At 42.5% G+C, this 13,629-nt stretch overlaps 1 protein-coding gene across 4 annotated transcripts in view; it reads left to right on the top strand.

The window, feature by feature from the left end:
• The window catches only part of myo10l1 (myosin X, like 1), a 43,842-nt gene extending 31,302 nt beyond the window's left edge, over positions 1-12,540 (top strand). Inside the window, exons 24-43 of one of the 4 annotated variants that reach the window (XM_016663101.1) lie at positions 214-1,116; positions 1,258-1,381; positions 2,292-2,430; positions 2,575-2,679; positions 2,784-2,879; positions 2,974-3,067; positions 3,152-3,207; positions 4,032-4,174; positions 4,487-4,681; positions 4,753-4,910; positions 4,999-5,119; positions 5,266-5,414; positions 5,769-5,917; positions 5,987-6,194; positions 6,529-6,665; positions 6,768-6,891; positions 7,521-7,871; positions 8,052-8,228; positions 8,309-8,500; positions 9,226-12,540. In XM_016663101.1, coding sequence (XP_016518587.1) covers positions 214-1,116; positions 1,258-1,381; positions 2,292-2,430; positions 2,575-2,679; positions 2,784-2,879; positions 2,974-3,067; positions 3,152-3,207; positions 4,032-4,174; positions 4,487-4,681; positions 4,753-4,910; positions 4,999-5,119; positions 5,266-5,414; positions 5,769-5,917; positions 5,987-6,194; positions 6,529-6,665; positions 6,768-6,891; positions 7,521-7,871; positions 8,052-8,228; positions 8,309-8,500; positions 9,226-9,330 — 3,726 coding nt within the window. In that variant the 3' untranslated portion in view covers positions 9,331-12,540. Of the gene's footprint in view, positions 1-213; positions 1,117-1,257; positions 1,382-2,291; positions 2,434-2,574; positions 2,680-2,783; positions 2,880-2,973; positions 3,068-3,151; positions 3,208-4,031; positions 4,175-4,486; positions 4,682-4,752; positions 4,911-4,998; positions 5,120-5,265; positions 5,415-5,768; positions 5,918-5,986; positions 6,195-6,528; positions 6,666-6,767; positions 6,892-7,520; positions 7,872-8,051; positions 8,229-8,308; positions 8,501-9,225 lie in introns of all 4 variants that reach the window. The other 3 variants (XM_016663093.1, XM_016663121.1, XM_007576694.2) reach the window with 3 other exon arrangements.
• The last annotated feature ends 1,089 nt before the right edge of the window (positions 12,541-13,629 follow it).

Genomic DNA, 13,629 nt, shown 5'->3' with positions numbered 1-13,629 from the left:
TCCTTCCACTTAACAGTCATGCACTACTTTTACATTTTGCTATCCTAATGTAACCAATTGTAAAAAAAGAATAAAAAAGGTGTCATAAATAGTTTTGCAATGCACCTTTATCATAAAAATCAGACACGAGCTAAAATACACCCAGTTATTGATGCTGTAGCTTAGTATCCTCAGTTGAATGACAAAACTCATCTCTTATTCCCCTCCCTAAAGGATGAAGCTCGTCAAATGGAGGAGATCCTCCAGCTGGAGAGAGAGATCGAGCGCCTGCAGAAAAAGCGGGAGGACGAGGTGTCGCAGCTGTGCGAGTCGTCCAAACAGGAGCTGCAGTTGCGTCGGGACGCTGAGCTCAAGCGGATGAAGAAGGAGGCGTCCCGGAAGGCAACGGAGCTCATCGACCTCCTGAACTTTGGGGGCGTGGACCCCTCTGTGGAAGCAGTCGGAGCCAAGCCTGCGGCTGAGGCGAAAACCGCAAAGGGGGCGAGCACAGCCGGACGGGCCTCCAAAGAGGAGGATGTAGACGAAGGCTTCCATGCGGAGGAGGAGTGCATCCCCCTGCCAGACTTCCCACCTCCCGCTGAGTCCGACGCTCCCATAGATCAGGACATATTGGTTCACCTCCCTCCTCCTCCGCCTGCTTTTGCAGAGGGGACCGTTCCTCCTACGCCTCCTCCACTTCCAGCGGACGGCGCCCCCGCCGCTGGAATCCCTCCACCTCCTCCGCTCCCTCCACCTGGAGACGGGGCTCCCGTTCCTCCTCCTCCTCCTCCAGCGCCTCTTCCTGCTCCGGCAGAGGGAGAGAAAACGGAGGAAACAAAAACAGACTCGGAGAGGAAAGTGAGCATGGCGGAGAGCCTGGTGGACGGAGAGGAGCCCATCTACAGCATGCCGGCCGACACGGAGTCGGACTACGACCAGGAAGACGAGGAGGGGTCCGTCAATGCCGGGGACGACAGCTCGGTGTCTGGGAGCAACCGCGGGAGCGCTGCCGTGACGGACGAGGAGCACCCGAGGAAGTCCACCTGCACCAACACCAGCGTGGAGTCCTACAGAGGCAGCTCTGACTCTGTGAGGACACACACTTACTCGCTTCCTCACACGCGCGCACGCAGACATGTATGAGCAGCTGTACAGCAAATCCTTTTGTTTCTTGGTCACTCTTCTGATGAGATGATGTTGAATTATATCTTCAGTATTTGTTTAATGTTTCCGGGCGTCTATAGGTAAGTGACACGTTTTTTCTGTTTGATGTCGCAGTACGCGGACAGCGAAGATGAACACGATGGCATAATGGACACTGATGAAGAGGTGACGAACGGACGCGTGACTTTGCTCAACGGAAACGGGCCGCCATATTTCCATGGTTACCTCTACATGAAAGGTGTGTCTGTCTTACCTTACATCTTTCGTTTCTATGACTTTCTTAGGTTTTAGAAAAGTTCTTTGATCAGAAAAATGCAGAAACATAAACACTTTTTTTTACATTTTAGAGTTAAAATGAGTCTGTTTTTTTTTCCTCAGAAAGAGTCCTGACTTGAAGCTGATAGAAAATCAGCTGAAGATTAGGGTAATGGCAAAGAGGCCTTCCAACTTTAAAGACTTTCAGTTTCATCAATAAATAATCAAAGTGTCAATGGAAGTAAGCAAATGCGGTTTAAGAAGAATTTTAGTGCTGCAATGCCAAAAGTAATTTTGATCCATCCACCATTTTCTAATAAAAAGTCAAAGAAAAAAATGGAGATAATACATTGTTTTATTATTTATTTTTAATAATCATTTTGGCTTTGTAGATGAATAAAAATAAATCTGCCAAGCATACATATTCCCAACAAATAAGAAAATACAATACACGTTTTTCTAATTAATTTTTTTCCTATAAATGTCTATAATAAGCTTGGTACTATTATTACAGCAGCCATTACACGCCTCACATCTTTATCTTTATAAGCCCCGCCCTTCTATTTTTACTACTTCCTTCTGTCATCGTCCCAAATAAACAAAAAACAAAATCTGATGTTTTTTTCCCCGTCTTACAGAAATGTTGTATTTTGTTAAAGCCTGCATTGGACTACATGTTATTTTTAGTATTGTTAGTGCGTATTCGTTTGTGAAAAAAAAAAACAAAAACAGACCACCAGATAGTACATTTAAAATAATAACCATCTCGTAAGTAAGCAAAAATTATTACACGTGCTAAAAAAAGCCCCAATCTTTTGTTAACTTACTGGCTGGACCGGGGCCGCTGTTTTAAGAAGCATTTTATTGTCGCTGTGCTCTCTGTGCTCCTTCAGCTGGTCTGATGATCCCGTGGAAGCGGCGCTGGTGTGTGTTAAAAGACGAGACGTTCATGTGGTTCCGGTCCAAGCAGGAGTCCCTGAAGTCCGGCTGGCTCTACAAGAAGGGAGGAGGGCTGTCCACTCTTTCCCGGAGGTTGTTGTAGTCACTACTGAGCTCAGCTTGCATGCTAACGAAATAAAACCCTGCAACAGATGCTCACTGAAAGAACTCTGCGGTACAATCGAACGGTCTCAAAAGTAAACGAGGTGGTTCTAATCGCTGTTTCTTCTACCTAAGAAACTGGAAGATGCGTTGGTTTGTGCTGCGAGACAGCAAACTGATGTACTACGAGAACGACAGCGAGGAGAAGCTCAAAGGAACCATCGACATCAGGGCGGCCAAGTATAACCTTAAACTTCCAGATGAAAAAACAAAACAAAACGCATTTTATTCAAACGTTCAACCTGCTGTTGATGCCAGCAGCTGACCTGCTTGTGACTCTGCAGGGAGATCGTGGACAATCATGAGAAAGAGAACGCTCTGAACATCGTGACAGACGAGAGGACGTACCAGGTGTTTGCCGAGTCGCCAGAAGATGCAAGGTGTGACGTGGAGCTTTGTGCAGAAAATGGAAACATGCTGGGAGTTTTTTTTAAGCTCGTAACATGTAATTGAATTTTCACTTTGCCTGCTCAGTGGGTGGTTTAATGTGCTTAGCAAGGTGAGAGTGTGCACTCCTGAACAGCTGCTGGACATGTCCCACGAACAGGCCAATCCTAAAAATGCTGTTGTAAGTCTTTACTTGAGTGAACTAATGAATTGATAATGTAAACTTTATCGTGGTAATTAACTCTGCCTGTTATCGTTTTTCCAGGGAACTCTTGATGTAGGGCTTATCGACTCTGTTTGTGCATCAGACAACCCCGATCGGTAAGTCAGAGCAATCAATACACAACCAATTCAAATATATAAAACGAGGATTTTATCTCAAACTGTACAATATTTGCTATTTGCAGGCAAACAAAAATATGCCCCAAATTACAGTAGGGACTTTTTTTTTTTTTTTTACATGATATCGAAAGCTGCTTAGAGAGGAACAGCTGTGAAGTTGCGTCTCACACAAAAGTGAGGGATCATTTTCAATTTCACCTTCCGTGAATAAAGATTAAAACATCTTCCAGGTGGTAAATGTTTCTTTTATCAGCGCAATGGAGCATCGAGTCACAAGCAAAAGTGAGCCAAGAATCAAAACTTTGGAAGTTTAGAGAGAAACTCCAGAGAATAATAATAATAATAATAATAAAAATAATAATAATAAATAATAAAAAACAATAATCTCATTGAGAGCTTGTGATCAATCTTAAATGCAGCTTTTCAAAAAAAATGGGAGAAACTTGGAGCCCACACAAGTCAGAAATCGACATCCAGAATACCAGGGAGAAGTATTGAAAAAGAAACACAGAATATTTATGTAAATCTATATAATTTATACATATATATGATATCTGAAAACATTAAGGCTATGGAAGTAGCTTCTGTCAAATTTAAAAGTGTTGTGATGATCGATATCTCCCTCGAGAATGGCTGGAAAAGCCAATAAGTAACATGTGCAGTCTCCTCAGTTCCTACTGAAATGTGTTGCAGGGATAAGACAAACCATTGAGTAGGAAGATCCAACTTAGTATAGAGCGAAAACTTTATGAATAAAAGACTAATCTGACCCGATCTGACCTCATTTCACTCACTTTTTGCAGCCCAAATTCGTTTGTCATCATTACGGCAAACCGGGTGATCCACTGCAACAGCGACACACCCGAGGAGATGCATCACTGGATCAGCCTGCTGCAGAAACCCAAGGGAGATGCCAGGATAGATGGACAGGAGTTCCTTGTCAGAGGTAAGAGAAAATGAAACCCAAAAATATTTGCAACCTTTGAGTGCAGTCCACCTTTATTGGCGCTACTGGCAGGGTTTTGGGAAAAGGCTTTAAAATAAAGTCATCTTTCATTTCTGCAACATAAAATAGAAAATTTACGAAGATCCAACCTTTAAGTTGAGTACATTACATTTGTGGGAAAGAAATTATTGTTTTTTTTTAGTAATTTTACAGCTGAGGGAACACTTCTTCTGTAACATTTCTCAAAGTCAGAGCTTATGGCGTGAGGGACCTTTGAGGTTTCATCTCGTCCTCCCCTTTCGTCACCTTCAGGTTGGCTCCACAAGGAGATGAAGACGAACGCCAAGAGCACGTCCCTGAAGCTGAAGAAACGGTGGTTTGTTTTGACCCACAACTCTCTGGATTACTACAAGAGCGCAGAGAAAAACTCATCCAAGATGGGGACTCTGGTCCTCAACTCGCTCTGCTCCGTCATCCAGCCGGATGAGCGGGTCCACAGGGAGACTGGTGAGGGACTGGAAATGAGGGGAAGCTGCCGAAAGGTCGCCATAAGTAGTAACTGAACTGTGTCTTTACAGGCTACTGGAACATCATTGTGTATGGAAGGAAGCATTGCTATCGCCTATATACCAAAATGCTGAACGAGGCCATGAGATGGACGGCTGCAATCCTGGGAGTCATCGAAAGCAAAACTCCGATCGAAACCCCGACTCTGCAGCTCATCAGAGATATCAAGGCAAGACGAAGTCACGATAGGAGTGCGAGCTCAAATCTATGAGCTGATACCTGTATTTGAGTTGAGAGTTTGTTATTCATTTCCTCAGGAGAACAGTGTGAACGCAGAAATAGTGGAGCAGATGTACAGGAGGAACCCCATCCTCAGATACACACAGCATCCGCTGCACTCGCCTCTGCTGCCGCTGCCTTACGGAGAGGTCACCAGCTGTGAGTGACTCTGTTTAAAAGACGCTTTTCCTTTCGATTTTCATGCTTGTTAATCCCATGTGACTGCATGGTTTTATTTTTTATTCTTGCCATCTTCAATGCATTCTTTTTTTTACTGTTTTACTCTCTTTTTTTTCTGTGTGCAGTACATCGGCAGCAGGGCTACGCCAGTCTGCAGGACGAGGCGGTGAGAGTTTTCAATTCGCTGCAGGAGATGGAGACGCTGGCAGACACGGTGCCCATCATTCAGGGCATCCTGCAGACCTGCCAGGATCTGCGCCCTCTCAGGGATGAGGTACGTTTTTACATCCGTCATAATTTGGTGGTATCTCACTACCAGCTTGAGACATCTAACAACTTCAAATTTTCTCCATGCGTCTTTAAAAATACTCTCAGCCTTAGTCAAATGAGAGACGGTGAACTTCTCCAGCATCCTCCTCCAACAGGTTTTGTTTCTGGACTTTATTATGTCCATCCAGCTTCCCATCAACTCTAATCAGTTTCCCTCAGTTAATTTTAGTCTTCCTGTGGGACTTTTTATGTCTTCCTTACAGCAATGGTGGTTAAAACATCACTAAATGTAAAAGGGTATAAATACTTTGCTAGAACAACGTGTGGCTACATGGTTATTTCCTTCTTCTTCTTTTAGGTTTATTGTCAGGTGATCAAGCAGACCAATCATGTGCCTCAACCAAACAGCCCAGCCAATCTGGCACACTGGCACCTGCTCACCTGCATGAGCTGCACCTTCCTGCCCAGTCGAGCCATCCTCAGATACCTCCGCTTCCACCTTAAAAGGTAACGGGAACTCTTTGCCTCCGGCTACAAAAACGTCTTTTTGTACAAATACGTTTGTTTGTGGCTCAGGGTACGGGAGCGTTATCCCGGCACCGAGATCGAGCGCTATGCCAGCTTCATCGGAGAGTCCCTGAAGAAGACCAAGACTCGTGAGTTTGTTCCGTCTCAGGAGGAGATAGCCGCCCTGCTGCTCAGGCAGGAGATGAGCACCACCGTGTACTGCCACGGCGGAGGCTCCTGCAAGATCTCCATTAACTCGCACACCACAGCTGGAGAGGTGTGTAACAAATGTTCACATACCGATCGTCTCTGGAGGGTTTCACTGCAGCAACAGAGCTAAAAGAATGGGTCAATTTTACATCTTCAGATTTTTATTTTTTTTAATGAGAGGGTGGTGCTGAAATCTCCTTCTTCCATAGTACCAATTTTATTAATCTTACAAGGACACAATGTCACGTTAATGAGGTCAGGTTGCATCAAATAGCGAAAAATAGACAAGAAATAGGTCAGGATTCTGCAAGGAAAAGCTTTAAAGTTATTAATTTTGGATAGATCTGTGCATCTCCTCAATATATACAACCCTAAAAACATTTCGTTTCTGGCTGCTGCAGGTTGTTGAGAAGCTCATCAGAGGTCTGGCCATGGAGGACAGCAAGAACCTGTTTTCTCTATTCGAACACAACACTTTCACAGACAGAGCGCTGGAGAGCAGAGTGATTGTGGCGGATGTTCTGGCCAAGTTTGAGAGGCAAGTCGGTCTCCTTAAACATTACACTGCAACTTTTGGATCAAAGCTTTGTTGTCAACAAAGAATTGCTGATGTTTCTATTTTTCTTGTGCGTTTGTTCAGACTGGCAGGCAGTGAAGAGGATGAGGAGGAGGGAGAGTGGAAACTGTACTTCAAGCTGTACTGCTTCCTGGATATGGAGAGCATGCCCAAGGAGGGAGTGGAGTTTGCATTCATGTTTGAACAGGTGTGATTTCATCTAAAATAACTAAATGCATTCTATTTGTTGCGAAAAACGACTGGCAAAGGCAACAATTCCTCAAACCCTTTTTACATTTTCACAATCAGCCCTTACAATCTCCCCAGCATGATCCTGCCACCACCACATTTCTCAGCTGGAGGTTGTGGTATTTGTTTTCCGCTCCACAGAGTTCTCTGTGCGTAGGTCAGATTGTAAAATTTTGATCTTATGAATAGTTCTGCAAGACACTGTAGGTATTTTATTCCTTCTGGTAAAAACCATTGAGATCTTTAGCATTTCATAAAATCTGCGCTTAATAACTTAATATAAATGTTAATCAGGCGAGTTCAGGTGGTGCCTCAGAAGCACAAAGATTAGAGAAATCAGTTTAGTGGATATGCAAATTGTTAAAAGTGTTTTAGTAAGTCAGGAGGTTTTTCCTTTCATCCTGAAATATCCGTCGTAAACTAAACGACGTCTACCAGGCTTTACATGGGAACAAGTTGTATTAACTTGTGTTAATGTAGTTTTACATTTTACACAGTGAAAAACAGCTTGTTGGGAAAAAAAAAGACTAAAGTTTGGTTTAAATTTAGAATATTATTGGGAAATAATCATGTTTTTTTTCCTTCCAGGCTCATGAATCATTAATCAGCGGCCACTTCCCTGCCTCGGAGGAGACTTTGCAGCACCTGGCGGCTTTACGTCTCCAGTATCTCCACGGCGACGGGGCGGGTCGGGCCGGATGGAGCCTGGGGAGCGTCTATCCGATCGGACGCCTCCGGAATCGCATCTTGCAGTCCACGAAACCGGGCGTGGGCGCGGCCGGCGGAGCCGGGTCGAGAGGCAGCGGAGGAATCGGAGACGTGATCGGGAGCATCGGCGGACAGGGCGGGACCGGGCCCAGCACGGAGAAACGAAAGACTCCCACCTTCAGGGATTCCTCCCTCAGGAAGAGCAAAACGGGTTCACTGAAGAAGCAGAAGGTACGCCTCCGTAATCCTTAATCTGCGTTAACAACAATGGGGGGGGAAAAAAAGGGCAAAAGTGTTAATCGTACTAATCCAGGCTTCTCCGACTGCGGCTCCTTAAGTTCGCTTTCCTGCAAACTTAAGGAGCCGCCGCTGTTTGCTGACTGTTTGACAGAGATCCATTCGATGTTTCAGGTGGAAGGGGAGCAGAGGCTGGAGATGTGGGTGAAGGAGGAGACGTCTGCGACGCGCACCAGCATCCTGGAGAAGTGGGCCCGTCTGCAGGGCATGCCACAGCACCAGGCCATGCTCAAGTACATGAGCATCATCAAGGAGTGGCCCGGATACGGCTCCACTCTCTTCGACGTGGAGGTGAGAAATAAAGACGATGATAGATGTCATGGTCAGGATAGTAATATAAAAATAAAAAATAAAATGTCTTCTCTTGGCAGTGTAAAGAAGGTGGGTTCCCTCACGATCTGTGGCTGGGCGTGAGTGCCGACAATGTTTCTGTGTATAAGCGAGGTGAACCGAAACCACTGGAGACGTTCCAGTATGAGCACATAACCTTCTTTGGAGCCTCGCAGCCCTGCACCTATAAGATCATCGTTGATGAGAGGGAGATGTACTTCGAGACGCCACAGGTGAGACTTCACTGAGTTTTCCTGCATGTATCGTTCCACTGAATTTTAGACATGTAGCTATGAAGAGTTATCCAATCACCAGACTTACTGTTGGCTAACGATGAGCACTAAAATAGCACACAGTCAACAAATAATGTGGTGCTTTTTATATCTATAATACTGCATACAGCTCCAGTTGCATTCACAACTGTAGCCTTCTGGTACTAATGCAACACCAGAAACTCCAGTCTGTATTAATATGCTGTCAACATACTTCCTAAAATAGTTTCTTTTTATGCCTTCTTACACCTTTTGTGCTTCACAAGCCCATCTCATTTAGGCAAGACGGACAGAAAATCAGAGTTGGGTTATTCAAGTAAACTGTGAAACCTTCTTCCGCCGTACAAAGTAACCTGTTCGAAACATTGAGAACCCCCCAGGAATTGCTACAATAATTCAGATGGACAGAAATGACCCAGCTGAATCTAAATATTTAAGATTTTGAATCATGGTTGGTTAGAAAACAGGTCAGACGTCTTACTGATTGATTGATGGATTGATTGATTGATTGAGAGATGTTCCTGGATTGAACATGCAACTTAGCCGTATTTTTTTTTTTTTTTTAATTTTGCTGTATGCTGCCCCTTATGTTGTGTTGCCCTGGCAGAACGCCACGTAGCTCATATCAAAAACCGCCATTGTTGGTAGGACGACGCCACGGTCCAACTCGTGTTTTCCATCTGCAGGTTGGAGAGATCACCAAGATCATGAAGGCCTACATCAACATGATGGTGAAGAAGCGTTGCAGCATCATGTCTGTGAGCAGCGTGGCCAGTTCCTGGGCCAGGTGATCACCAAGCCGCTCCTCGGTTTGTCCATCCATCCATCCAGCAGCAGCAGCAGGCTCCTTCTTTGGCCTTCTTTTAGTGTTTGGGTCTTGATGAAGGCAGTTGCAGCTGCCAGCAAATCCAACAGGTTGAGTCAACTTTAATGAATTCGGGAGACATGGAAAACAAAGCCTGAGTCCTACTTGAGATTAAAACGAGCATGGCAGACGAAAACAACAAGTGGTTTTGGACTTTCACCTAAAACATGCACCACCCCCAGCTGTAATAATGCATGTAGATGTTCAAGCACATCACACACTGCTCTGTTGTTTTCAGGCAAAAACAAAGAAAGAAAGAAAAATAACAATAACAAGCACAAATTAGCCACCCAGTTTTGGTCTGGAAGGTGTCTCCGTTCTCTCTGCGCACTGCCAGACAAGAAGTAAACCACACCCTTTCTTTGTTTGACCCTCATTCCTCCAATTTTTAATCTCTCTCTCTTTCTCTTTGTGTTTCTTTATTCTTATGGCATCTTTTTTTCTGTTGCCATTAAGTTCTACGGTTTTACTCTTCTTCTTCTTGCTTGCTTTTTTGGTGTCGTTTCCAGTCGTTTATCTTTAACGTCAGCAGTGTTACCTTTGAGTAAAAGAACTGAAAAAATTAATTCTTCTTCTGGGAGTCCCACGCCTCCCTGTCCCACTTGTTAGTGCCACCATGTGGCCACAAGGAAAACACAGCAACAGGAAGCGTCTGAGTGTCATGAAAAGATTCAAGGTGTGGAAGCTTACCTGACATTAGGAGTCAGTGCAGAGTTTATGTGCATTTGGCTCCGCAAAAAGACGAATATCTATTTATGTGAAGATGTAACACAGCCTGCATAGCCCTGTATAGTCACAACTATGTACACATAAATGAAACAAATGTATCATTTTGTATGAATCACACACATACTGCAGAGTGGATTTGATTTTCCTTTTGGTGGCTACTGCACTGTAAAGCCTAGAGATGCCATAACCTAACACAATGTGATGCCTGTCATGTAAAAATACATGCAGAAAAATTAATATTAAGAATTACCACTGTATGTCTGAGGACTGTGATGCCTATGATGCGCACCGTTCACTGGCTGTGACTCACTGAAAAGTAAAAACGAGCGGAAACTCGGGCCGTGCTGCGTCTGGTTGCTGTCCAGGTTCATGTCTTCAGTCATTGACAAGTCTACCGTTGTTGTCGTTTGCAGGAATCACTCTCCCACTTTACCTTGAGCCATAAAATACTCTATAGTCTTATCAGATTTTTTTTTTTTAACCGAGGAGCTCAGGACACATGCATATGTGAGTAAATTAGAATACAACCAAAAGGATTTTGTTTTCGCCATCACACTTCACGGCTTAGAAAAACTCGACAAATTCAGTTTCTCTTCTCGCTTGCTCACCTTTTTTCCTTCCACTCAACTTTTCATTAATGTGAAGTGAAAAGCACTTTGTGAAGAGTCAGCTTCTTTAGCAACGCTCCTGTATGACTTACCACAAAAATTAAATTACTGGTCTTATGTAATATTCAAATTACTGGAGAAACTAAATTTTAAGCCGTTACAATTTCCACTTGAAATATATCTTTGTGTGATAAATTTCTATACATGATTTCCACTAATTGAACTTAATCAACTAATTTATCTTTTTGCTGATATTCTAATTTATTAAAAGTGCACGTGAGCAAGCTCCAGTTTGTGTTTCCACTCTGAACATTTCAACTTGACACTTTATTGTCTATATAATATTATTATTATTATTGTATAAGCCCTCTATATTATCTGTCCTTAAATGTGATATCTGGATTGCTGCTGTGTGGGTGAGTGTTAAAGCAGACTGCTGAGAAATGGAAAGGAGAAAAGAGAAAGTTTGTAATGAGTGTATTCTTTAAAAATAAGATGTATTTATATGATCACTTTTTTTTTGCAAGGAATGGTGTTGTATTTGTGAGTTTGCATAAGGTAAAAAAAAAAAGCATGGGAATCGTAACGGGAAGGTATGGAGCTTATTTATTACTCTCTGTATCATATGTATTTCAATGTCTGTTTGGAGGGAACTGAAAACATCCCGAGTCTTTAGAATATTACCAGTAAGAGGTGCCAGTGTTGGTTTCTGGTTTCCAGGGGAGGATTTATATTCACCAGTTTTACGTGACTTTTGATTGGCTTTGGAGGGGACAGAAGGAAAGGCTCGCCTAGGGAGCTATTCATTCAAAAACCGCAGGTGAGCCAAACATGTTGCACACATGTCCTTTTGTTCTGAGAAGTTGTGGAACGGGTCTGTTAAGTGAACTGCAGCTAGGGGGCAGCATCGCTGACTTGTATGACCTCCAGAGAGCAAAAACAAATACATTTTTCTATTGCTAAAACATGGTGCAGCTGTTATGGTGCGTTTTATTTAAAACATATTTTACCCAGCGTTCAGGGGCAATAAGAGTTTTGACTCCAAATGCATTTAATTTTTGGGCTTTTCACACGAGCTACTGGCAGATTAGAAGATGAAGAAATTGGATATATTTGTTTTCTTGAGGGTAACAATGGCCAGTGCTGTAGCAAAGGTAGAAAACAGTAACATAGGAAATTTAAGACTTCTAATCAGACCCAGTTAGAACACCCACAAAGATGTTTTTCTGTTTTGTTGAATAATGTAATCAACACTGAAACAGGCAGTTGTAAATGTGGCGTTAAATTAACTGAAAAAGAAAAACACACACAAAAAAAAACCCTCCTCTAATAACCAGATATAATAATCAGAATCTTCTCACTAGTTTCAAGTGACTCAGGCTAAAATATGCTCAAAAGTGTGATCACTTAATTTCATAAGCCATAATTACGGAGCAACCTGGAGGAGGATCCGTGTTGCTCGCTTTGCTGGCTCAGTGTGAGAAATTCACCCTGCAGCTTCTGAAATGAGAACAGCTTGTGGAAAAGAAAAAAAAAAGGAATTTGAAATTAAAAGTTGACAGTATCTGATCACAAATATATCTTCAAGGGCAACTCCATCACAAGGGCTCCTGTTATCAGCCGCAGGCGGCCAGAGCTGAGCCCGTCATCCTGTTCCGCTTGTTATCATTGTTACATAGTGAATCATTGTGGTTGTTGGGGGGTAAAAAATGAGGAAGAGAGAGATGTGTGTGTCGTCGTTTCTTTTTTAATTTGTAAATGGCTTTACGAAATTATGCTTTAATAAATTATTGGAAACTGTATGATTTGTTAATGTCTCGTTTGTGCATTGTGGAGATCAGAAGAAGAGGAAGAAGTTTGAAATCGTTTTCACTCTGCAGGTTAAACAAACTGGATATGACACGTCAAACACAACATCTCACGCTGTAATCTCGCCTTATTCCTGATTAAATTTGAAGGAATGTGTTCTTGTTTAATTAAATTTCCATTTCCTGTATAATGGAATGCAAAAATAGTCTTATCTGTTAACCTTTGACAAGTTATAATGACAAATCTGAGTGCATTTCATTGGGATCCTAACAGATAGACCAGCAGAAAGTTGTTCATTAAGAAAATAGTACATGTTTTTTTTCTTCTTCTTTTTTTTTTTACAATACAAACCTAAAAATTTGTATCCATTAGTACAACAAAATTGCTCTTTGTTGCTTCAAACATTTTGGAGTTTGTCTCCATCAATTTTCAATGTAGCAAACTAAAATGTCTGCTATTCTTTACAAAATGACTAAAACTAAGCGAGGTCAGATTTGTTTTTGTGTAAACTGTTTTTTTTAAGTCTTACTACAGATTTGCAGTTGGATTTACCATGGGTCTTGACTTTGACTGGACCATTCTAGAACATGCTCCGACCTGAACCATAACGGTAATTTTTCAGCTGGAAAGCGAACTTTCAGCCTCCTCTCAGGGGTTTTTCTTTTTCTTTTTTTTTTCTTTAATTTTTTTTAACAGTCTTTTGCAAGTGTTCAGGATTTACCTGTATTTAGCTTCACCCAACATCTCATCGGGTCCGAATGGCTGCCTTTTCCTGGCTGAAGAAAAGCATCCGCAGCATGATAAGATGCTGACACCACTATAGTCTAAAGATTTGTTAGAATCTTTTGGTTTATTCAGAATGGATTCCCTTCTTACACACATTTGCTGTACTTCCTACTTGGCTTGAGACAAGTTGGACAATTTTCTTAAAAATGGCTTTCGTCTTGTACTTGATTAAGGCCAGTGTCAAATGTCAAATGCTACACAAATCAAACAATTTCTGTAGCACTGAACAACAGGGCAAAACATCAAAACACAACCAACAAGCAAAACACACCAACAAACTAACAGTGGTAATC

The sequence above is a fragment of the Poecilia formosa genome, unplaced genomic scaffold (assembly GCF_000485575.1).
Source record: "Poecilia formosa unplaced genomic scaffold, Poecilia_formosa-5.1.2 Scaffold8, whole genome shotgun sequence".
NCBI classification, from domain to species: domain Eukaryota; kingdom Metazoa; phylum Chordata; class Actinopteri; order Cyprinodontiformes; family Poeciliidae; genus Poecilia; species Poecilia formosa.
Note: the sequence above shows the minus strand (reverse complement) of the source record. Positions and strands in the feature narration are given on the sequence as shown.